This window comes from Strongylocentrotus purpuratus, unplaced genomic scaffold (assembly GCF_000002235.5).
Source record: "Strongylocentrotus purpuratus isolate Spur 01 unplaced genomic scaffold, Spur_5.0 spur5_scaffold_18, whole genome shotgun sequence".
NCBI lineage: Eukaryota > Metazoa > Echinodermata > Echinoidea > Camarodonta > Strongylocentrotidae > Strongylocentrotus > Strongylocentrotus purpuratus.
Genome location: NW_022145603.1, coordinates 34,070,780 through 34,095,573, shown reverse-complemented (window position 1 = coordinate 34,095,573; position 24,794 = coordinate 34,070,780). Strand labels below are relative to the sequence as shown.

At 37.5% G+C, this 24,794-nt stretch overlaps 2 protein-coding genes and 1 non-coding gene across 4 annotated transcripts in view; 1 reads left to right on the top strand and 2 right to left on the bottom strand.

Moving 5' to 3' along the window:
• The window catches only part of LOC582973, a 53,998-nt gene extending 38,752 nt beyond the window's left edge, over nucleotides 1-15,246 (bottom strand). For both annotated transcript variants that reach the window (XM_030989759.1, XM_030989760.1), the window contains exons 1-7: nucleotides 15,154-15,246; nucleotides 9,983-10,300; nucleotides 9,558-9,612; nucleotides 8,385-8,522; nucleotides 1,983-2,047; nucleotides 1,316-1,389; nucleotides 577-659 (exon numbers count right to left, since the gene is read on the bottom strand). In XM_030989759.1, coding sequence (XP_030845619.1) covers nucleotides 577-659; nucleotides 1,316-1,389; nucleotides 1,983-2,047; nucleotides 8,385-8,522; nucleotides 9,558-9,612; nucleotides 9,983-10,030 — 463 coding nt within the window. In that variant the 5' untranslated portion in view covers nucleotides 10,031-10,300; nucleotides 15,154-15,246. The remainder of the gene's footprint in view (nucleotides 1-576; nucleotides 660-1,315; nucleotides 1,390-1,982; nucleotides 2,048-8,384; nucleotides 8,523-9,557; nucleotides 9,613-9,982; nucleotides 10,301-15,153) is intronic.
• A 256-nt stretch (nucleotides 15,247-15,502) lies between these two features.
• LOC585835 lies at nucleotides 15,503-19,691 on the top strand. Its single transcript, XR_004064833.1, has 3 exons — nucleotides 15,503-15,587; nucleotides 18,383-18,486; nucleotides 19,281-19,691. It is a non-coding gene; the product is annotated as an uncharacterized LOC585835 (transcript).
• Nucleotides 19,692-21,875: 2,184 nt separating this feature from the next.
• Nucleotides 21,876-24,794, bottom strand: part of LOC115925591 (prostaglandin reductase-3-like) — a 3,665-nt gene continuing 746 nt past the window's right edge. Inside the window, exons 2-3 of the mRNA XM_030989757.1 lie at nucleotides 24,646-24,794; nucleotides 21,876-24,020 (exon numbers count right to left, since the gene is read on the bottom strand). The exon at nucleotides 24,646-24,794 is cut by the window's right edge and continues 37 nt beyond it. Of these exons, the coding sequence (XP_030845617.1) occupies nucleotides 23,949-24,020; nucleotides 24,646-24,794 (221 nt within the window). The 3' untranslated portion in view covers nucleotides 21,876-23,948. The remainder of the gene's footprint in view (nucleotides 24,021-24,645) is intronic.

The window sequence follows — 24,794 nt, the reverse complement described above, 5'->3', positions numbered from 1 at the left end:
GAATGTTGAAACCAAAAAACTAATACTGAAGTAAAACAAACTAAAGATAACTCAAAAGAATTGAGGCATCGGTGTCTTCTCAAAACCACCTGTAGAGTATAAAAGACGTAGAGTATAAAAGACACTTGCTTACAATATATTTTATCACCTGACGAAGTGTTGCAGCGGCACACGAAACGTTGTGATCTTTTGATCCCTTGTTGACCATACATTGCGAGACAAACGAATGCTACTAGCGATATTATTTTCAAGATACAGAGGTTGTGTAATCAGACGTCTAGATTTGAACTCCATAAACTAAACTAAAATAAATGACTTGCCTTGATTTGTTTTGATACATGAATATAATTTATGAAATGTTCAACCTGACCATTACCCTGGCCCCTCCCTAAACGAAAGGATACCATGTGTGTTCTCAAACTCTCTAGCTCGATCGTAACAAAAGAAAAAGGTCTACCCGTATTACCTTTACACAACAGACTTTTGCTGAAAGGGGGGGGGGGGGTCGCTGGGAACACGCATATGTGTACCCTAAATAACACTGAGTGGGGGGGGGGGGGTGGGACAATTACTTACTTGGTTGAAAGAATGGTTCATTCTCTGTAGGGACATCATCAACATGAAGCACAGTATCACGGAGTACCTCTATATCAGCAGGCCTAGCAATGGAGACAATGTTACATCAATTAAATAGTTTAAATATTTCACTTCATTCATTTTTCTACATTCCAGTTAAAAACATGCAAAACCAAAATAATTTACATTATAACATTACAATATACAAAGGAACAAATACATACAAAATAAAAACAAGTGGGTGACAAAAGGGAAATAATGAGGAAAGATACAAACCAGTTTATCATCTTCTTTTTCTTCAAACACCACCCCTTGGGTAAAAAAAAAAATTGATTTGGGGTTGAAAATGGCATATAACAACATTCCCCCCTTACAAGTAAATTTTTTTTTTTTGGGGGGGGGGGGGGGAATAGGGAAAATAGGGGTAAAGTTCGGGGGGATTTTGCCCCCCAAAACAAAAACAAATTGGTGGAAGAAAAAAAAAGGTAATTATCAGGCCTGTACAAAATAACAACAAAAGCAATCATAACTGTACATGTATATGATGAAGTTTCTTATGACCCCTGAGCATACTGAGCGCACCAGCCATTTTCAGGGCTCTTACAGTATGTACAGTATGTATTTCCCCTTGAAATACATGATATGATAAAGGTTTAGAACTAAGAGAAAAAAGGAGTGTCATGTCAATTTGAAAAATCAGAGATGATCAATTTATTCTTTGTAAATTAAAAGCTCTCACCATCTTGGTGCTTGCTGTGGTCCAGGCTCCTTGGCCAGAGCATACAGGTTCCGAGGCTCACGCAGCTTTGGCACCTAACATGACAAACAGAAGGTATGAACATCGCATAGTTTAAATGATTGGTGTATTCTAAATAGTATTACAATCGCTTCTTAGGGATCCTAAAGATTTGGAATAATGACAGGTCTCTAAAGAAGAAAACTTGAAGGTGTTTTTTCCCCAGATGTCCAGGGATTCTTGAAATTATTTGTTCACCAGTACCATAACAAAACAACAACAAAAATAAATAAAAAATAAAAAAATAAATAAAAAATGATTAAAGATTTACATGTACAAGAAGATTTAAAGCTGTTCCCTTGCCTCTAATGAGATTTTTCAAGCTTGGGAAACTTGACATAATACTAGGAAAGTATGGTCCATGGAAATAAACTATTAATACATACTGTAAGCATGTATTTTCATCACATCCACTCTATAGAAAGTCATCAAAGTGTGGGCAAATACTCATCAACAAAACTATGAATATCAATTGAGATGAAAAATAGCATAGACAGTTGATCAGACTCATACCACTTGATAAAACATGAATTGAATAATGATGTACAATGGTTATACTGTAGGCAAAGGGGATGTCTACTTGTGTAAAAGCATGTGGAAGAATTCTTACCATCTTTCCTGCACTGTAGTTGAAAATGAGTTGAGTTGTACGCTTCTGTTTTTCTGCTGCGTTATCTGAAATAAACAACAACAAAAAAAGGTCCCAAACATTAGAAATACATGTTACAAACTCTAACATCATCTTAATTTATGTTTTCTCTGTGGTCTCCATGTGATTGTCTAACGGTTTCAATTTATTACGTGTATCTAAAATGAATTTTTCTTTCTTTAATACGTGCACTGATATCTCTCACAAATTACATTCACTAGATATCTACAGTACTTTAGCTAGGAAAAAAAATAAAAAACAACTTTGCAATTTCTTTCATAACTCAATTTTAAGTCGGATCAAGTTGTGAATAATTTTTTTACTACATTATCTTCATCCTCTTTAAACTGTGTAAGAGATATCACAGTACAATACATATATATCGCTTTGAAAGGAAACGAAATCTATGTATTCGATAAAAGAATTTATATATATACAATAATAACAAAAAATAAAAGCACATGTACAAAGCCAACCAGTGAAAAAAAAAAAAAAAAAAAAAAACATACACAAACATGGTAGTATGTTAAATACCACTTTCACAGTTAAAAAAAAATACCTGAACTGATTTCAATGTCAAATTCAATGATATAGATGCATCAAGTCTTTTACTCACTCTTGTAGTTTTTCAAATCCCATCACATTTGGTGATAAAATCCCTTTTAAAATGATCACCATCATCATCATCATCACAGCGTATTAAAATGATTAATATTCCATGCAAGACACAGTGAGCTATAAGATTCCTGCCTTACGAAAGAGAAGCGCTTCCTAACACCTTATGCGATGCAGTCCTGACGTACATGACCACACATTAAGAGTGTTCTCCTACAGGCATCTACAGCATCAACAGAGGACGGCTTCAACGGCTCGGGCAAGAAACCTTCTTCAGCTACAAAGAGCAGGTGCTTCATTCATTCCTCATTCAGAGAGCAAGCAAGCGCTAATGAAAAGCCGGGTCAGTATTAGCCGGCCATATTATAACATCACAATGCACATTCTAACGCGCTAGCTGCCATCAACGATGGGATGACATTAAATGGATGATAGACTCGTTGCTATGGGCAACTAGAGATGCCCATCTTAATTGAGAAGCCAGTGGAGGATTGGAGTTTATGTCCTTGGGGAGAGTGCTCTCATCCCCATACTTTATGAGGATGTTTGTTTTTAATTGGTTGACGAGGTATCACTCTATTATGCACTAATAAATTGGCTCTACACTGTACATGCAATTATCTCTCACTCGGCCCTCGTTAATATATATGCGCATGCAAGCATGAGTGATAGCTCATTATATGCTAAATGTCAAGGCAGGTATATGTTGACTGATTGATAACAAATAAATTATTCTTTTGAATCAAGCCATTAAGATGCGTAGTAGAACAATTATCCTTTCTCGTTACATTTTCTATCCCTTTTCTCTCTCTACCTCTCTCTCTCTCTCTTTCTCTCTCTCTCTCTCCTTCTTGTTTTCTTGGCTGTCTCCCTCATTTCCTCTTCATTGTGCTTTAATTCACATGTATACTGCTTTCTGTATTAAACCACCTGCCATTCATTAATTTAGGTATTAATCATTATACTTTTCTTCTGATTTTCCCTTCTTTTTCAAACTTTCACTTCTTGTCTTCCTCAATCTCTTTTCTTTATTTCTACCACCTCCCCCCCTCCCCCCCTCTCTCTCTCTCTCTCTCATCTCCGACAACCCTGTTTTTTGTTTGTTATAATGTGATAATATTACATTTAGAGAGTGCATTTTTCATTAGATACAAAGCACATAAACAGATATACAAACAAAGAGAGAGAGAGAACATTATCATGCAAGGCTCACATTAATTACAAACAGAGAAGAATATCACAACAAATTAGAGATTAGAAAAGATGTGTTTTCAGACACCTCTTGACAGCTGTATTATTGATTTATTTGTCCATCTTTCTCTCTCATCTTTTATTCTCTTTCTCTCTCCTCTTTTATTACTCTCTCCAACGTGTTCGATGCAAACCAATATTGATCTGCAACACATTGCATTTGAATGGAGAATAAATTTTACGACCCAATGTACAGGTACAAGTACAAGTCAAAGATGAACATACAACAACACTGTGACAAAGGATAAAATAAAGATGTAAATGTTCATCAGATTTAGCTAGAGAGAGTGTGTACAAATAGTGTTCCAATCTCTGTTTCATGTTTGTCTTGAATCAGAGCTTAAACGTGTTCATTCGCATTTAACTTGTGTTCTTCATATTACAAGTGTCTGCTCAAACACAAGGTACAATTTATCTACCAGGATGAAAGGAGACCAACACAATACACTCTCCCTTCAAAACAACCACCTTGTAATATTGATTAGCATCCTAGCGCAGACTACTTCCATCTCAGAGCAGTCCATTATTGATTGCCTCCTACCTCAAAGGCTCTCAGAAATCTATCAGCTGCCCTTGCTAACCAACACAATCAAAAGAGACTCTGAAATTAGGTTAACAGCACAAAGAAACCACAGCCTGCATTGTTTAGGTACATTGGTGGTGATTAATACAAGTACAATATCAGCAGCCAGCCTCTATGGTTAATTGTTGGTAAACTGCAAAGTCAAAGGGCAGGAGAGTGGTATCTATTATGAAGATGGTTTGAAACTAAGGCATAAACATGTAATCCCATAAAATGGGATCAGTTTAATATGTGGTCTTGTTGTAACTTTGGGATTTGTTATGATTCCCTTGTCACTTTAACGAAAACATTCTACATTGTACTTTCCCTTCAATGTCAAGTTCACAATTGAAGCACAGTTATTTAGTGTGGATACATCATGTACATGTATGTATCTGTTATCATTATTATCATTATTATTATTATTTATTTTATTTCTTTTTAGGGGGAGGGGGTCGGTTGGACACGTTGAATGTTGTAATGTGCAATTTACTACAAAGTGCAAGTAAGACCTAACCTTCTAAACCAGCAAATGTTCTGGTATTAAGAAAACCTGACAAGTAAAGTGGGAATGAGAGAAAGACAGAGAAAGATAGATAAATGTATAGAGATAGAGAGAGAGGGAGAGAGGGAGAGAAGGAAGAGAGAGAGAGAGAGAGAGAGAGAAAGAGAGTGAGAGAAAGAAAGAGAGATATATATATAGAGAGAGAGAGAGAGAGAGAAAGAGGGGGAGGGGAGAGAGAGAGAGAGAGAGAGAGAGAGAGAGAGAGTGAGAGAGCAATACAAAAGAAACTCAAAAGAGTATACTATGATTAGGAGGGAGTGGGAAGGTAGAATGGGAGAGAATAACTGGAGAGGTGAGATATTGTTATATTACATGTATAGGTGGTAAGACACAAGGGGAGAAGGGAACAGATCCATTTTTAATAATTGCAGAAATTCAGTTGTACACAATATGTCAGGAAACAAATGAATGGTCTATCCCCCTTTCCACTTTTGTTAAAAAAGAAAATGCATGCTTAATAATGCGTCAATTAAGAAACCCCAAAGGTTGATTAAATGGCAGAAAACAAATTAAAGATAACATCAGATTAGGTCGATATTAATGATTAATCTTTTTAATGAAATACCAATATCTCCTTTTAGTGATAAGTCCCCTTCTTGAAAATTAATCAAACATCTTGGTAGCAACTATCAACAAAGATAGAAATACTAAAGCTGTATGTATAATTCTTGAAGGAAACCTCACCCCAAAGAATCAGTGTAGGTATTCTGAAAAATGAAATGTTTTCCTGCTCTTTGATGTAAAATATTCCTTATGAAAGTGCACAAGAAATATAAATGAAGATGTTCTTGGCATGATTGCCTTTTAGCATGGCATGAACGCAGCCATTTTCTTGAAATTGTGACGTACCAGGCAAAGTTGTCACATACCAAGCTTTAGTAAGACTTTTTAATTCAATAACAAATGATTTTCAATAAGGGTAAATCATACATGTAGCTGGAAGGATAATACTAAAATATAGCAGCTGACAAATATATTTAATTTATGTGAAATCCTCGTCACAGAAGAGCACCAACTTATTCATGCAATTTGCTTCTAGCAATTGTAGTACGAAGGATAAGAGCAGGTGAATGAAATACTTCATGACCAAACACACCTGGGAAGGAAGCATCCATAAATGTTAATACATTTACTTGATAAACGACTTCGCTTAGTACGTCATGTTATCAAGAAAATGGTGATGCCCAAGTTATTAAAAAAAATTGTACATTATTTTTGCTTTATGCCCATCTCATACACTTTAATGGGAAATCTTGTAGATTAATAGGAAAGAACAGCGAATCCCTAGAAACATTTAAAACGAATCTAAAGTCATATATGTTCGCATGTTATTTTAGTTAATTATATGTTGAATGTACATCTATGCATTTTTTCTTCTTTTCTTTTCTCCCCCCCCCCCCCTTCTCATTTCTCTATGTATCCCATTCTAATTCTATCCCTCTGCGCCTCAGAATAGTTTACTAGATCGATGGCGCATAATAAATGCTGTGTTATTATTATTATTATTAAAGTTATTGGGTGATGTTTCCTATACATGATTTTTTTTTTCTCTCTCTCCCTTTGAGAGATGGGTGTGTCTTCAATCAGAGAGTACATGTTCAGCCTCGTGTGAATTGTCATAACACCTTCATCAAAATGTAGGTTGCCTAGCAACTGTACCCAACCCCATTGTTTGAGAGTGAGTGGTCGCGATGCATGCATTCAATGCAGAAAATTAATAAACTCAAGAGACGCGTGTTAATGCAAAGGTATGCATAGCTCGAGATCTCCTGGCAGTGAGCTACCATCAGAGGGGGTAGTTATTCTCATCATTTATCCTTTTGAGACCATGTTGAAAAACCCATCACAGATATTTTCAAATGACTCTCTTATGCTGCAATGCATTACATTTTGAAGTGAGCCACAGAAATAGGATCAATTAGGGTCATCAATAATCAAATTTAGTAATTACCGGTAAATACAAAAAAAAACTTCCTGAAAGTACAGTAGTCTGTTAAATTTTACTGTAGTAAATATGCATTACCATGCTAATCTGAGTAGCGTGATAATAATAAAAGTTGATTAGTACATTGATAAAATTAAATAAAATCCATTACTAAAGAATTATGAAGCGTTATTTACATACATGTACATGATGAATTATCAACAGTGATATGAATTTAGCCAAAAAAACATAATGAAAACTATTTTTTTTTTAATGACAAAAAAATATGCTTTATGACAGACATACATGTAGAACAACAAGCAGAGAAAGAAAGAAAAGCAGAGAAAAAATAAACACAAACAGAGAAAGGAAAAATGCAATCAATGAACAACACAGAACAATTGCAGAACAAGGGAATACAAATCAGAGAAGATTAAACAGAGAGACGAACAAACAAATAACAACAAAACAAATGCCAAAAACAACTTGAAACAAGAAATGACACAAATCAAAAGAAAAACCATAGTGGGCACTGGGCTGAATAACATCAAATTTTGATTTTTGAGAGATCAATTCCTTTAATTGTTTATTCATTCCTTTATTAATATTCTATTTCCTTTGTGGTGGGAGCGGAGGTTCAGGGAAGACTACACTTTTGACAAGAGGAGAGAAACTATTGTGAGACAAAATGTGAGTGATTAATCACTTTGGGTTAGGGGAGAAATATTTGTTTATAAAGTAAGCGACAAAGATGGTTTTCATTAAGAGAGAGACAAATAATGTATTTTTCTAGAATGGAGAGATATATAATAGTGTGATTGTCAAGTAATTTACTTTTGCTGATAAAAAGATATACGAATAGGGGTGCACTTTATAGTGACATCGTGGATGTAAGCACTGTAAATCCAAAACATCTTCAACACTAGTGACAAGTACAGTCAAACCTGCTATAGTGACCACCCGTATAGAAAGACCACCTGTCTACAAGGACCACATGTTTTGTTTCCCTAGTAAATGGTTTCTCATTAAAACATATGTACTAAAGGAACCTGTACATAAAGACCACCTGCCTATGAAAACCGCTTTTCTTGTCTCCGTTGGGTGGTCTTTATAGAAAGGGTTCACTGTAATTTTGCTTCTAAGGTGATCTTTAGTGAGAAAGACAAATAATTTGGTTGACGAAGAGATGTTAGTGTGCACGGAAAGAATTGTGTTTTTCTAGACTCAGACTCAGACTCACCCAGATAATTTTTGTCATCATCTTTAGTAGTAAGAGAGACAAATAGTTCTGGGCCCCGTCTTACACACAGTTGATATCAATCGCAAGAGACTGCACACTTGCGATTGACTTGGATCAATCGCAACTCTTTTTAAGACGGGGCTCTGGTAAAGGGAGAGATAATGTTAGTGTGCATGAAAAGAAATAGAGTGTTTTTCTAGACTCACCCAAATCATTTTTGTCATCATCTTTGAGTGCCTGGTTCTCATAATCAGTATCTGACGCCCCATCACTCAGCTCATAACCACTCGCTCGGTCCCACGCCTTCAAAGCTTTGTTAGGTGTCCGGTAATTCTCATTCCGACCTAGCACCAAGCAATGGGTGTGTGTGTGTGTGTGGTTAGTGCACACAGATTGAAAAGATGTGTACAGTAGCAAAGAAAGAGGAGGATTATTTTTCAACTGGAACACCATTATAGCATAACAATCCCAGTCCATTTCAAGCTGTGCAGAATAGAACTTTTTTCTTCTTCTAAAGTTGCAGGCAAACTTTGACTGAAATATGCTGACAGAATGTCATCACTTTAGGCAGTGGAGTTGTGGCTACATGTAGAGTGTACATGTATGCAAAACAAACCACTGGCACTACCACTGTAGATAATCAAAGCATGCATACATTTGCACATATTTATTAACTAATCTATTGTTGCACCACAAAGTCGTGGTTCTAGCAGTTAACTATTGCCTGAAACTTTAAGAAAATGGTATTCTGATACAAACTATACATTAAAAGGATCAGGTGGTGTGCATTGGTGCGTTATCAGAGGAAGCCTCAAGGAAAGAAAATTTCAGATGCTGAACAGGCATAGACTTGGTTCCTTCATTTTTATTTATATTTGTTCATATTTTGTTTTTTCTAGTTCAAATGGTCCTACAGAGCAGCCTATGGTAGAGTGGGTGTGCAGTGACATAGTACACAAGTCACAAGCAATTCAAACTCAACAAGCTCACAAAAGTAAAAAAAAAAAAAAAAAAAAAAAAAAAAATGCAATAGAAAGATTCAAATTATTTACAAATAAACTTAATTATAGCAGGATGAAAACAGAGAGACAAAAGAATACAGTAAATAGGCCAACATACCTCTAATAGGCAGAGTTTGTGGTTGAATTATGAAACAAGCTACAGTGACAATTACTCTGGCAACAATTTTTAACACTCTACTTCAAATCTTGACCTAACACAATAGGAAATCCTTTATCTCATCTGGTAAAATCCCAACTAAAAGTAAGTCCTAACCCCAAATCGTCAAAAAATTAAGGAGCAACTATTTCCAATGTCAGACCACTCAATAGGTTGCCTAAGGTTGATCTGCAAGTTTATGTTTAAGTGCGAAAGCTTACCTGTGTAATAGCCATAGTGCTTGAGATGATTCCTCATAAAACTCTCATAAGGATTCTGAAAAGAAGAATATTTACGATTCATAAAGCTGTTGGAAAGCATGCATGGATTGCATGGCATGATGACTTGCTGAGTAATACCCCCCTCATGGGCAATGTTATTACATGCTAATTGTAATTGTCAGTCCATTTCATTTTTAGTGTACCTCCATCAAATCAGATTTGTTTCCATTATTGTGAGTCTGGTTTATTTCACATTTTTTTTACTTAAATGTTTCTCCAATGTTTTTGTTTTTGGTTTCTATTTCTACTTGGGCCAATTTTTGTATAAAAGTTAAGTTCTCCTTTTTTATCAATTTTTTTTCTATCTATGGCACCATCATTGATCAGAGAAAAGCCATATTTCAAATTATCAAAATGTAACTTACGAGATCATATTCAAAACTCCTGCCAGTGGTTCCCTGTAGAAACGACATGATTGGTTTCCTGCACTACTGCTTATACTCCCCTCTTTATAAATGGAGGAGTCCTCTCAGAAACAGCCAATCATAATCTCTACATCATGGAAGACATGCCCAGGATGGTCCCCGCTCAAACCCTGTCATTCCAAGCTGAAAAATAAGTTCAATTCTGTGGTGGAGTAGATGGTAAGATGGAGTGCTGCACTGTGTCACTACCACTGGTTTATGAAGGATGAAATGAGCTTATTTTGAAGATGGGTGTTTGGATTCCATGGTAAGATTTACCTGAGTAGTGGAGAAAGAAACAAAATGAAAATCCTTTAATACTTAACAACATCATACAAAATAAAATTACAACTTTCATAAAATAAATGCACAACATTACAGTGTATAAGGTTAATTAATCTTGTATTACACCGACACTCGGTGAAAGACATTTTTACACTATTCAGTATCATCCCTCTTTTTAAACAGCCCCCTTAAAGGGATCCGGTAACTTTGTCTCAGATTCTGAAATAAAATTCTGGATTTAGCTCATGCTGTAATGATTATAATCCTCTAGGTCAGTCACGAACCCGATGACTTTTACAAGCCGATCGCCTGTCTGACTATGAAGATATTTATGATTGGAAATCAAATCCAAATTTTGCGTTTGACATACGGTTTTCACAACACTACAGTCTATTGGGGAAAACGAGTATGGTAAAACCGGTCACTCAAAGACCTTTACTTTTTTGAGGCACTTCTTGATCATTTAGAAGCATGATTTGTTTTAGGGGGGCTTCAATATTACACCATATCACAGACACTGATAACACGTAGGGGCGTGCATCTCAGATTTAAAATTGTTAAACGATGCCTTTAAAGGCATTTTTTTAATTTTTTTAAATGTATTTGTTTTTAATCATTTAACCGAAAACTGTCCGGTTTCGACTGGCGGTTAAACGGAATTGGAGATATCTGTGATGTTACAACACTACTTGACATGCTTGTATCTTTCCTCTGCTAAGATCGTCGGCACTGTGAGTGTGCCGAAGTTCCATAAATGTTTTTCTATAGGTCGTTGAAGTAGATTTTGACAGGTTTTTTGCATGAAGATTGGGTATAAAATAATATAGGATTTTTAAGTGTATTATGCAGCTGTGTTTTGGCACTATTGCTGATGTGTCCAGGGGGGAAAAAGAGCACTGACTCCAAGAACAGCGCAGGGACAGACTCAAAGTATTGTGCAAACTGTTTTGTGTTGAGGTTACCCTTAATATTACACAGATGCTAGGGTTGGGCAAGTTACAAAAAGGTGCTCAACATCCTCTCGCTCTACCTGATAAGGCTAAGACTGGAAATCTTCTTTTTGAGAGCAGATTTCCTCAAAATTGTATTTTTTGTAAGTAAAAGTGGTACCAACTGATTTTATATTTTGCCGTGCAAATTATGATCATGATGGTGTTTTTGATAGATCACATTTTTTGATCAATCAGCTGTTGTTAACCCCCTGTGCGCAAAGTACTGTATGGTCTTGTTGTTTTATGACTTTTTTAGTTGCAGCGCACACACCAATCCGACATCAAATTTTTATTTAATATCGCAATATTTCTGGAATCCTTTGACGATTAATTTTCAAGATCTAGTTGAACCAATTAGTATTAAAAAACTTTGCCATCCATGTGGTTATATAATAGGGTTTAGATGTAGATCTAGATCTTATTAAAATGAATAAATTTGTGTAAAATATGAGAAATCATAGATCGAAAATCACATGCTCTTATATTTTCAAAATCTCCAGCTCCACGAACTTTGTCTTCTTTGCCTTGGCTTTGGTCACCCAATTCAAACACATCAAAAAAGTGAACAAACTACCTAGATCTAGATCTAGATCTAGTACAAAGTCAATAATAATAGAGACTAGACTTGTCACCGACACTATTCTTGGCTCTTGGCTTGCTATGCCTCATTGACATTAGGCCAGGCTATAGACAGCAATAACCATCTGATTTGGGTCATTTCTTTAATAAAACTGACATTTGTTGTCATTCCCCAATACAGATGGCAACCCAGAGATCTCGTACCGTGGGGGTAAATTAGAGCCACAGCGTAACAGCTTTTCGTTACCGACATTTCTCCCCCGATTTTCTTTATTTAGATCTAATTTCCTGATTTCTAAATCAGATGTAAATTAGGTCGGTCTATATATCTCCTAATTACAGTTTTCAAAATTTGCTAACCTATTATAGAATGTGAAATTTTCGGACTTACTTATATGAATTATCCAATTTGTTCCTCAGAACCGCGAAGCACTTACGTTCATGCATTCAAAATATTACCCGGCGGCCGATATATTTCCGGGTCCACCTACCAAAACATAGCCAATGGCCAATCAGAGCACTCGTTTCGTGGGAGTTCGTTGGTCAAGCCGGGCCGACTCGTATGTAGCTACGGTAGCTATTGGACGTTCGAAAAGAAAAAATTAATATTCATCAACTAAAACCAAGACGAATAATGTTGACGACGAGACTTTCTCGGATTAATCATTAATTTAGGATCTAAATGAGCAAGCTATCGTAAGTCAAATAAGCTATATATATGTTATTTTTAATTAGACTCTAATTATTGTCATATTGCAGCATGTGTGAGGATGTAAAGAGTGAAAATCTCGTAGCATAGAGTAGTGGCTCTGGTCTGCGGCCGATCGGCGGGAACTGCCGATTCTATTTTTATTGGAATACTCACAGAATACTTCAATACCCTCAATAAAGAGTCCATATACTTACTTATTAAATAGAAGTCACAAATAACCTAACTGACCCACAGCGTGGTCAGCATTGACCACGTTTCGAAATGCTTCGAGTTCCCCGGTTTGCGGGCACGCATTACCGGTTTGCGGCACGCATACGTCACAAAGCTTTATGCGCTACGTCACGATGAAAGCATGTACCAAATTACTACGGGTAACCCAAATTCTCATGTTTATCTGTTGCTACGGTAAATTTGTCAAGTTTTAAACAATTTCACCTTTTCCTCGAATGGATCATCCCATCCGGGGGTAAGTACTACTAGAAACTATCGGGTCATAGCGGGTACACACATCAGCACACATACCATCATGCACGATCCCGCATGTTATGTGTGTATTAACACCCCCCGCCGCAAACCAGAAAAAACACGTAATTACGTGCCGGTTTGCGGCCACCCCATGCAACTGGCCATGCGGTGGCACAATCAAAATATCCGCGATAATTAGGAGACAGACCACAGCCATCATACTTCCACAAAAACATCAAATTTCACCTCCAATCGGACAAATATCGGACAAATAGAGCTACAATATTGATCTAGTCATGCCTCGATCTCTTAACTTAAAAGTTAGCACCTGCTGGAATTTTCATCGGCGACTGGTGCCGTAGATTTCCGACATCGCTGACGGATACTCCGTACCGACAGGAGCACCTGCTACGGACGTTTTCGGCAAAGCAGAACTTACCGTGGAATCCGCGGTAGGTTTCAATGATTATTATCGAGTCATATTCATTTTATTTTTAAAACAAATACCCCTGGCCGCAAACCGGGCGATGCCGCAAACCGGAGACTCTACTCTATCTCATTCATCGCGGTCCTGCCGAACCGAACCATTGGTTCCGTACAGTCCCGATAGGACAATCTTCAGTCTCTATAATCGGAGGTCTAGTGGAGCCAGACGTAGTCTCAGTGGAACAACCTAGCCTTAAGGGCTCTCTCGAAATGTTTTTTTAATGATATTATTCGAGAGAGCCTTAAACGGCTCCCATACCCCTGCACGGAGAGGCATGTAAACAAAACTCAAAAGTGGTCCAAAATCACACTTTCGCGCACCCGACCAATATTGGACAGTGGCTTTGATAAATTTTGTCGTAGTTTTGGTCTTAATTACCGCTTTAATTTCAAAATCGGATCTGAAAATAACAAAATAAGAGCAATTTTCTTACCAGACCGATACAGCTCAGCTCCCTTTTCACGTGTACCGTGTGAATTCACGATGTCTACACAATGGTGATGACCTCTGACTAGCACTTCGTAAATGTGCTGCTTCCGTATAATGCGCTGAATAACACTCATACAGCGCATTATACGGAAGCAGCACAATTTACCCACAATTACGGAAGTGCTAGTCAGAGGTCATCACCATTGTGTAGACATCGTGAATTCACACGGTACACGTGAAAAGGGAGCTGAGCTGTATCGGTCTGGTAAGAAAATTGCTCTTATTTTGTTATTTTCAGATCCGATTTTGAAATTAAAGCGGTAATTAAGACCAAAACTACGACAAAATTTATCAAAGCCACTGTCCAATATTGGTCGGGTGCGCGAAAGTGTGATTTTGGACCACTTTTGAGTTTTGTTTACATGCCTCTCCGTGCAGGGGTATGGGAGCCGTTTAAGGCTCTCTCGAATAATATCATTAAAAAAACATTTCGAGAGAGCCCTTAAGGCTAGAACAACCGACGATTAGAGAGACTGAAGTTTTCGGTCTAGCCAGGCCAAGGCTAAGCCAAGTTAGGGTCTATCAGTATCAGGCGAGGACGCGGGTTCGAACTGAGTCAAGTCTTTCTGATGGTGAAGTTTAAAGGTCGGTCCTCAGAGTGCCAGACATAGTCTAATTAAATAATTCATATCTAAAAAATAAAAAAAATGATCCGATTAGATCTAGCCTCTAGGTCTAATCACTTGTCTGTAAAATTAAACCCGGGCAACACAGTGACACACACACAATGTGGCAAAGTCACAGAGACAGCGTGTACGTGTGCCAGCGTCGAGTCTCTCACTTTTTTGTTGAAAAGAAAATACTAATAAAGTTATCTGACTAACTCTCCTCTCTACTCTAGACCCGTCTAGGACTAGGGCTAGGCGCAAGACCTCGTTCTCGGTTCGTGCCTGGCCTAGCTAGCAGCGGTCCCCCGGAACTCTGGCAACACAATCTGTCAGCGAACCTAGCAACCTCCGACGCCTGGCAAATCAACTGCAAGCTGCAGTGTCGTGCAACTTGAGCTGAGCTGTGCCTGACATTTTAGCGACAAAACTATCTTGATTTAGTTCATTTTAGCTGACAGCTGAAATCGACAAACTTACAGTAGTCTATTCACAAATAATTGATACAAATTACTTACGGTTTTGTTCCGCTATCCCATCTACGATCTATCTGTTATTTCACTCTCAAAGTCAAAATTCGTTCAACAGTAGCGCCTGTACTGTAATTAATGGGCCAAAGTCGAGTTTGATGGACGATTCTACTTTTCTAAGAGGGGTAGGGGTACAGGAAAATAAAGTTAGCTGATTCTTTTATCTAAAAAGACCTTTGCAAATTCAGTTTAGGATTAGCTGATACTTATAATTTTAAACTTTTAAGTATATTCAAATTCAAATTGTAACTATTTATGTGATATTTTTGTGTAAAGGTAGACAAAGTTTTCAAAAGGGTAATAAACTGAGCCCCATAGGCTAATTGGATTAATCTCTAAAAAAAATACCGCCCCCTTTCGTCCGTAACAAAATCTCTTCGTCTTTGGTCTTGATCGGAAGTCGAGAAACAACCGCGACCATGGTATAAAACTCACTATTTTATCATGTACACAATGAAAAACATGTAAATAATTATATGTAACATGTAATTCAATCATATAAGTTCTCTACTAAGTATAAGATTAAAATATTATCAGCGTGATGTTAGAGATTGTAAGAGATTTGCATGTTCAACCACTGTGACGTCGTTTCTTCCAAGTGTAGTCCCGAACGTTGACATTTTTGATGTAACGATGGGCACTAGCTTTGTATTGAGGAGTAAACTCGCATTCAAAAAGTTGAGCCTTTGGATAATTCTCATGTGAATCAGTTACATTAATGGTGATCGATGTCTTCGAATATTTAACATACCAGTTACAAATTTTGAGGAATTATAAGTTGAGTCGAGGACAAATGCAAGACAGGTGCAGACAATTTGTAATCCGGACATGGACTTCGTACCCGACTCGCATTCATAGTCGTAGACTAGACTACTGTAACTTGTTGGAGATCTAGGTCTAGTCGTACTCGTAGTGGTGTTGGCAGAGTCTGAATTCTGAAAGGCGTGGTGACAATACAAATTACATAATGCCATGGCATCCATTTGTGCCTGCATGCACGTTGAGTGATGTAATTTGTAAAGAAATGTGAAAGTCTAAACCTGGCTTGATGACATCGGCATCAATGTGCGCATGACGCGTAATGTGGGCGCTGGTCCGAGAATAATTAGGAACATCTGCACAAACGTAAACAGACACGTTCGCGAAAAATAAGGATCATCCTCATTTGCGCTGATGATTCTGATTTTCCAATTCGCGTGTTGGCGATGTTAAAAATGGAATCCTGCGATGATTTTCTTGATGCATTTTATTTTTACATTGACTTTGTACCAAGACTTTCACGTTACGAGCAATAAATCCTTGGGAAGACGGACAACCAATAAAAGTAGACGGTGAACTGGGGGTATTTTATCACGCGAAATCCATTTTTTGCGGATTCCGTTTTCCGCATCTCCAGCGCGCAGATCGGGAACCTGAAACCTGCAAAGCCCTGAAAAAAATGTGGACGATTTTTATTTTTTCGGACGCATTTTGCCTGCTTATAGACCCTACAAGTAGGGTGTCTGATCGCGCACCCGATGTTGTGTGCTAAAATTCTTCCCATAGAGATTACACGCATCCCTATGCAGCCTACGTGCATTGCGCGACCATGCAAAAAAAGTCAATTTTTTTTTTTCAAATCGAGATTCAAACCTTTATCAGTTGTGATCCTGAAGGTGATAATCAATGAATGAGGTGTCATATGAAAGAGCAGGTGAATTCCAATATTTCCAAAGGGGCGTAGCCCCCGAAATTCTAAAAATATCTTGGTCAAAACAGCAATTTAAACATTGTGTCCTGGCTAACTCTGAGGTTTGTCACTTTTGAGATATGACGCCCCGATCGATAAGTAGTCCCAGTCCTAAGGAACAATTCTATGTGATTATATTTTCGCTAGCCCCCAGGGATCACAACTGATAACAGTTTAAAAATACCCTTCTCGCTATTTGGTGGATCAGCTAATTAGGAGGCGTGCGCTCCGCTCAGTCCAAACCATGGTTACATCGCGTAACATCTCCGCGCACGAACGAAACCCCAAATTATAGTGACTGAAATTATGGTTGGCAATTCCCTCGATAAACCCGGAAGTGAATACACGTTATAGTCAATGGCAATATCGCGGAGACACGTGCGTTGTCTCCGCGATATTGCCATTGACTATAACGTGCATTCACTTCCGGGTTTATTGTGCGACGAACGCCAACCATACTAGTCAATCGCACATGTCTCGGAGACAGCGTAGCTCAAGCTGCAAGTCGCGGATTGGCTTAGCAGCATGCGTACGATATGCATACGCTTGCATATCGCGCGATACAGCTGTTTGGCTAAATTTAGCAAAACAACATCACTCTGCGTGGACGTCTTTTTCGTCGATTTTGACCAAAATGATATGAATATACCAGCGTGTTGGAGGGGCTGTAACTTTTGATAGAAACATCGGTGAGACTTGAAATTTGAAATGTATTATTCTGATAACATTTTTTATTCAAATATCAAACAAAAATGGTGAAAAACGATCCCAAATTGAAAATTGAAAAATCGTTCAGACACCCTACTACAAGGATATATCCTTGTTTATGCAGACGATCCTCATTCTCGGACCAGCGCCCCTACTTGGGATGATGTGTATGACTGACTGTAGTGGTCTGTACGTCATTGCCCATTCCTGCACATGACGAACTTTGCTTCTTGTGGACCCTTCTCTCTGCTCGTACAAAGCACTTTATAGTCTGTGAAGAATGTAACCAAAAAGGTGGCAATTTATTACTGGAATGATCAATGATGGTGCTTTGTGTATCTTCCACATGTTTTATGATGATTTGGAATATTATGAGCTAATGTGCAATTTATTTGACAAAACCAAGTCAAAAGCGCTGACCCCCGAGTCTGTTGAGAGTATGCCAAGTTGGTTCCATTTAAAACGCAAATAGATATGGAATGCGAAAATGCCTGATTTTGCGATGTCAACTTTGGTGTAGAAAATAATTTTCAGTTTGCGGGAGCTCTTTTTCCGTTTACCAGAGCAATTTTTCCTTTGAGAGGGCTCACTGCTCCCTTTTTATTTTTCACTGCAGATACTACTACAAAATGACTAGGCCCTCCTTTTGATTCATGGCCTTGGTTTTGCCTTTAAGTTTAAGATATTTATTGACATGTACCCTACTGCTGGAGAGAGATTAACATTGAAGTAAACCTTGTAGTAGTAAATTGATTCCTGTTTGTTTGTCTCCCTCTACAGCCTTCCCACAAGACATTCAAAATCAAGCAGAAGCTTGCTAAGAAGCAAAAGCAGAATCGCCCCATCCCACAGTGGGTGCGTCTCAGGACAGGCAACAGGATTCGGTAAGTCAATCAAACCTTCACCATCTGCACTTTGTCTTCCATACCTGATCTGTACTGTGTTAGTAAGGCAATAGATGGGGTGGTTGGAGGGGTGGGGGGGGGGGGCCAATAGTGCACACCTTCAATGTCAGGCCTGATAATTACCCAATTTAAATCAGTTTCCAGATTTTCTTTTATTTTCTCTATTCCCGATTTTTTTCTGATTTTTTTTTTTTTTACTAAAAAAAGGGAGAATGTTGTTCGATGCCATGTTTTCCCCGCGAATTCTCTCTTTTTTTTTTTGCTCAAGGGGGGGGGGGGGGGGGGGGGGGGGGGGGGGGGGGGGGCAGGGCGTGGTAGAGGGGGTTACTTTCACCCCTGCAATGTGGAAGAAACAATTTTGCTCTAATATAGCTGACTTAGTGAAAAACACCATTTGAAAAGAAAAGGATTTAAAAAAGAGATGAACTGTGATGAAAGCTGGTTCAGAGTTGAGAGAGGAAAAATAAATTCAGTCTTAAAAATAATGTGCTTCCTGTTTCAAATCCCAACCTTTTTTTGGAGGATTTGTTACCAATTGTTACCAGAAAATAATAAAGCTTCTCTATGCATTTTTTTTCTAGGATTTCCATTTGACTTCAAACAGATAGTTGTATTACTCTTTTTTATTCCTATTTGCTAGTAATTTGAGAATATGTTGCAAAATTGCATTTTCCCAAGTCAATTTAGCTCACATTCTTCATGTAGAGTTGGTGGCAAAGTATAGAATAGATTGTGTAAGAAATGATGATTTTGTTTTGTTTATGTCTCTACAGCTACAACGCCAAGAGACGTCACTGGAAGCGAACGAAGCTGAACTTCTAGGATGTTCTGATCAACGGACTGTTCTTTCTCTTCACATGGACAAACTCTAAGCAAGCATCAGCCCAGACTCAGGGCAACCGTCACATCTTGCTCAGAACAGAACATCACATGAGTACTCATGATGAGTTGATGGAAAGCATAGTTCACTAAAATTCAAACTTTGCAGATAATAATGATCACTTTCGCAAGATGGTGTTTAAAAGGCTCCTGGTTTTTCGCCACTCGGTCGTCGTCATCATCATCACCGGAACCCTCCAGCTCTGGAAATCTGGATTTGAATCAGGAAGTTTATTTGAAGCCCGTCCTGCGTGACCTGGTCATGTTTGTCAATAAATGTTTCTTCATGTGAAGAGGATATCAAACTTGCAGCTCTTTCATTATTTATTCACATTTTTTCTTTGTTTCTCTTACAGTGGAAACTTGTTATAAATTGCTTTGATGTTACAAGAAACCTGATATAACAGGTAATTTTATGGTCTCAAAGGCCTTCTTGTAGCGAGTTTCCACTGTATTCTCATTCTGTTCCGATGAGAGTGAAATGTTTGTATGAGTGTATTGGGGAAGACCCAGCTAGTGAATATTTAAATGTGACTCTGTGAATGCAAGGAGGCATCTTGATTCTGGAAGAGATTTGTAATGTGTTGCTGTTGAGGACTGTATTCCTATCATAACAGATCACATGTTAGATGTTCAAAGGAATGCATTTGTTTGGATTCTTGCTTTTTCCATGCTCTAAATTATCTGTTACCAATTGAAAATATCTGATCTGTAATTGTAGAAATATTGGAAATTTGGTTGGAAATGGAAATTAAGATTTGGGCCCCTTTGTATGAAAAAGTTAATATTGATTTGAATCGATCACAATTCCTATATCTTTGATACACAGTTGCAATTACTGTAATACAAAGTTGTGATTCATTGGAATCATTCACAACTTTCAAATGGGAGCCCTTAATTTAAGTGAGAAATGATGATGATGAAGTGCTTAATGATCACGAACATGAAACTTTTCTTGGTATACCGGTAGCTCATTATACAGTGTGTGAGAACTGAGAACTTGTTTGTCAAATTAAAGTTTTGTGCTGTGGGTGCCTCCATTTGATTTGAGATGTATAGTATGGTCCTATAAAAAAGAAAAGAAATTTTTAAACCAAAATGTCTGTGAGAAAAGCTATAGAGCAACAGGACGTTCCTATATTATTGACCATAGAGTAGCTCTAAACAATGCTAGGTTAAAGATAAACTGGAGTTCTGGTAAAAAAAGAAAATGAATTCTCACAGAATCTAACGAAACACACACTGAATGTTCAAGATTACAAATAAATGTCATGTGCCAAACAATTTTGGAAGAAAATTTATACTGGCTGAGTAATGAGTATAGAAAGATAAGGAAATCAGGGTAGTACTAGCCCCGACACCATGCGTGTTGTCCCATATACATCTTTCTGTGTAAGTGATTGTTACTTTACCAAGACTCGGCCAAATTTATGATGATTTTAATGACTCAAGAACTTTGCATTACACACCATTACTTACATGCTATATGATCAACTTTCTGATCCATTCCACACCTTTTCTTTCACAATGCAATCGCATTACCAGAACTCAAGTTTATCTTTAATGCTTGACAACACTGGACAAGTTCATAATAATGCAAGCTATGAAACACTCGCCTGACTGTGAGACTAGGAGTTCCTTTAGCTTAGAGAGAAAGGATGAAGTGACTGCTGTGCGTATGTGCAGGAGTAATATTCATTGTATGGTAACAAAATGGGTCTCTCGCAATGAAAGGGATTATGTGTAATTAGTCTCTTTCCTCATATTCTTTTCTTTTTCCTCTTCCCCTTTTCCTCCCTAGCCCTCTCTCACTCCCACTCTCTCTCCCTCTACAATTCTCTTTCTCTAGCCCTCTCACTCTCATTTTCTCTCTTCCCCTCTCTCTTTCCTTCTCCCTTTATAATTCTTTCTTTCCCTTCCTAGGCCTCTCTCACGCCCATTTCCCCTCTTTCCTTCTCCCTCTATCATTTCTCTCCCTCCCTCTCTTGCCCTCTCCTTTCCCTCTATAATTCTCTATATCTCTTTCTGAAGCCCCCCCCCCCCCCCCTCTCTCTCTCTCTCTCTCTCTCTCTCTCTCTCTCTCTCCTGGTCTTGTGCACATGCACAATGTTTCCCCTTTCGTGACCGTTGGTTATCATGAAATTACTCCCTTTGTCATAACTCCCATTCATTGTTCTTTCTCTGCTTACATTCATCAACAGAAACCAAACAGAATTTTCACTTGTAAGTCCATGGTTAAATCAATCTTGTCAATAAAATAAAAATAAATAAAATAAGAAGGAAAAAAAACTAGAGTTATGGCACACTTACTCATAACTAAATAAATGCAGTAGCTTATTTCCATTAATTTAGAATTCAAGCAAAGAAACTAATGATAACCATAGTGTGTTAAAGAATTTGAATACAAATGCATGTACGACAAAATGCAAATTTTCACACTGTACAACTTTACAATTGATTGACACACAGTATCTGAATTGAAACAATGATTCATGTTGCTTTGAGTAAAACCTACTTTTATTTCATAATATACCAAATACATATATAACATGATATTTGTCCATTTTCCCATCAAAATTAACATTTTACAAAAGCTTGTATGATAATCATGACAATTTTTAATGAAAATTTATAAGATATATGGTTATATAAATGTATACAGATATCATCTCCTGCGCTGACTAAATCATTACTAAACTTGTATAAGAGTCGTAGACTCGTATTGACACAAATACATGCATAAAGTGAATCATTTTCATAATGACCAATCATCGACACAATTACATGTGTAAATTTCAAAAAAAATATAAAAATTGAATTCAAATCTTCTAAAAAAGACACCCGTACATCTTCTTTATATGCAGCATGTAATTTATTATTTACAAGTATTCAAATATAATCATTACAGTGATTTCTTTTCATTAAAAAAAATCTAGCTTAGCGTCCAGGGCGTTGCTAGAGCAGGCGAGTGTGCGTAAATAAAACCTGCTCTCTAAATCTTGATTCGGAGAATGGCCCAAGCTTCCATTGCTTCAGGGAAATCCGTAATAACCCATACCCCCCCCCCCCCTCAACAAAAGAGGCTTCTTTTTAATAAGAAAGCAGTAAGAATTATAAAGTTGTAAGGAAATTTGAATGAAGACACTTCACCCATAGGAAGTGATTTAGCAAAGCACCTGAGCAACTTCTTCAACTAAATGAACATTTAAAATCTACATGTACAAGAAAATGTTATTACATCAAGAAGAATTCTCACATAACGGCTTTGAGCTCTATTTGGTCCTACCGACTGTTTGACCATACCTGATGCATGATGGGAAATACAAATTATATTTCATTTTGATTTCAATTCAATTGATCAGGCAGGTAATTGTATAGCTAATTCAAAAATATGGAAAAAAGAATCGTGAAAAAAGGGGGGTATTTCTTCACAATATTTTTCACTACACTAATCATCTCTTTCAAGAATGCAAACTGAACATACTTATTCTCAGTTTAACATGCTTTTAGGCAGGTGAAACTGAGTGAATCTTTTCTGAAAAGTTGTATTTCATTTCTCGTTTATTAGTACTGATCATCTTAATTCATTTAACATTACACGCAGGTGCAGCAAGGGCAAGGAATCATTTCAATTTGGCAGGCACTGAACAAAATTCATTGACAAGAAATATTACAAAGAGTGGACAAACATCTTTAAAATGTGTATTTCAGCTACTTTGAGCAAGTATTGAACAATTAAAACCACTCCAAAAACATGAGTGAATATGAATTGTCCATGTGGGTGAATTGCAATGTGGATTTTACCACAATAAGTTTGTGCTAAATGGTGTAATCATTGATGATCACAGTAGAGGGTTCAGAGACTTTTACCTGTGATGAAGTTTGTACAATTGGGAGATCATTATTTCAAGCAAATTATCGGTAACATACAATAGAGCCTAGTTCAGATATGAGTTGGTAAACCAGTGTTGCTGTGTGATACGGCTTCACGATTCTGTATCTTATAATACAGAGCTAATTGAATACTTGAAAGACCTTTGTCAATTTGTTGCGGTTTCCATTCAATTACAAGTATTTTTTTTTAAGCGCTATTGTTTATCACTTCATATCTGAACAAGCCTTAAAAAAGCCAGTTGCCAAATATCTAGTGGATATGATCTTTGGATACAAAAAATTATATGAGACTGACTAATTTCTGTAGGATATTAAAATTTCGCTTGATTTGAGTGATTTTTCTTGAATCCCTGACTATTCCCTGCCTGGAAAAAGTGGAACACATTGACCAGGGGCCTGTTTCACAAAGCCTTTCCTCAATGACAAATGAAAAAAAATCAATGACAAATCTGCTGATAACCAATCAGAATCAAGAATTTCAGTAGCTTATAACAATAACTGTCATTTGTCACTGATGACAAGTTTTGTGAAACGCCCCCAGGTTTTCCCTGGTTTCCAGGATAGCTAAGAACCGTTTAGCTTCTTCATGTGCTCCCATTGCTATCTTTGGTTGGGTTCTTTGGTTGGCCTGAGTGTTGCCTGAGTGTTGCTTGAGAGCTAGATGCTTGTTAGAGCTTGGGTTTGTCTTCTGGGTTGAGTTCAACTACAATCTTACCTTCACTCTTCTTGGAGTATAGGTACTGTGTGAGAGAGAGAGAGAGAGAAAGAGAGAGAGAGAGGGAGAGAGAGGGGGAGAGGGGAGAGGGAGAGAGAGAGAGAGGGAGGGAGTGGGAGAGAGAGAGGGGGAGGGAGAGAGAGATGGGAGAATGAGAGAAAGAGAGGTCAGAAAGAGAGAGAGGAATACAAGAGGAGATGAGGAGATGATGAAATTCTAAAAACTACTATATTCCTAAGCTGAATCTAAACTGCTACCTTTTCCGTTGCTGAGTAAGTGCAGGTATGTGAGAGCATGATATACAGATTGTTCATATTTCACTTTCCAGAGAAAATGTAATTTTTCCAGATTTTCAACTCACTAAGTTTTTATTATTAATTAAAAATAATAATTATTATTATTATTTTTTTTTTAAATCGCATTCAGATCAGAACCCAAGTTTAGGCACTGCAAATCTCCACCAATTCTTTGATTTCCATAGGTATATTGTAGATAAATCATTAAACAGAGTACGACCCCCTACTAACAGCATCTACAGCATTGTAAACTGTCCAAACACCCTTAAACGGTCGCTTAGGATTGTTTGCCTTGGTTATAGCCACCCTCCCAAAATTCTACAAAGCCGATACTATAGCGCCCTCTATACTTACATCAACAGCGTCATAGACAGCTTCCAGACCAGTGAACGGTCCCTTGGGGTCATGTTTGCCTTGGTCATATGCGACCTTGAGTTGACCTCCCATGAGAAGCTGGGTCAGGTTGGTCAAGGATCGCTTCCAGAGGTCAGCAAAGTGGAAGA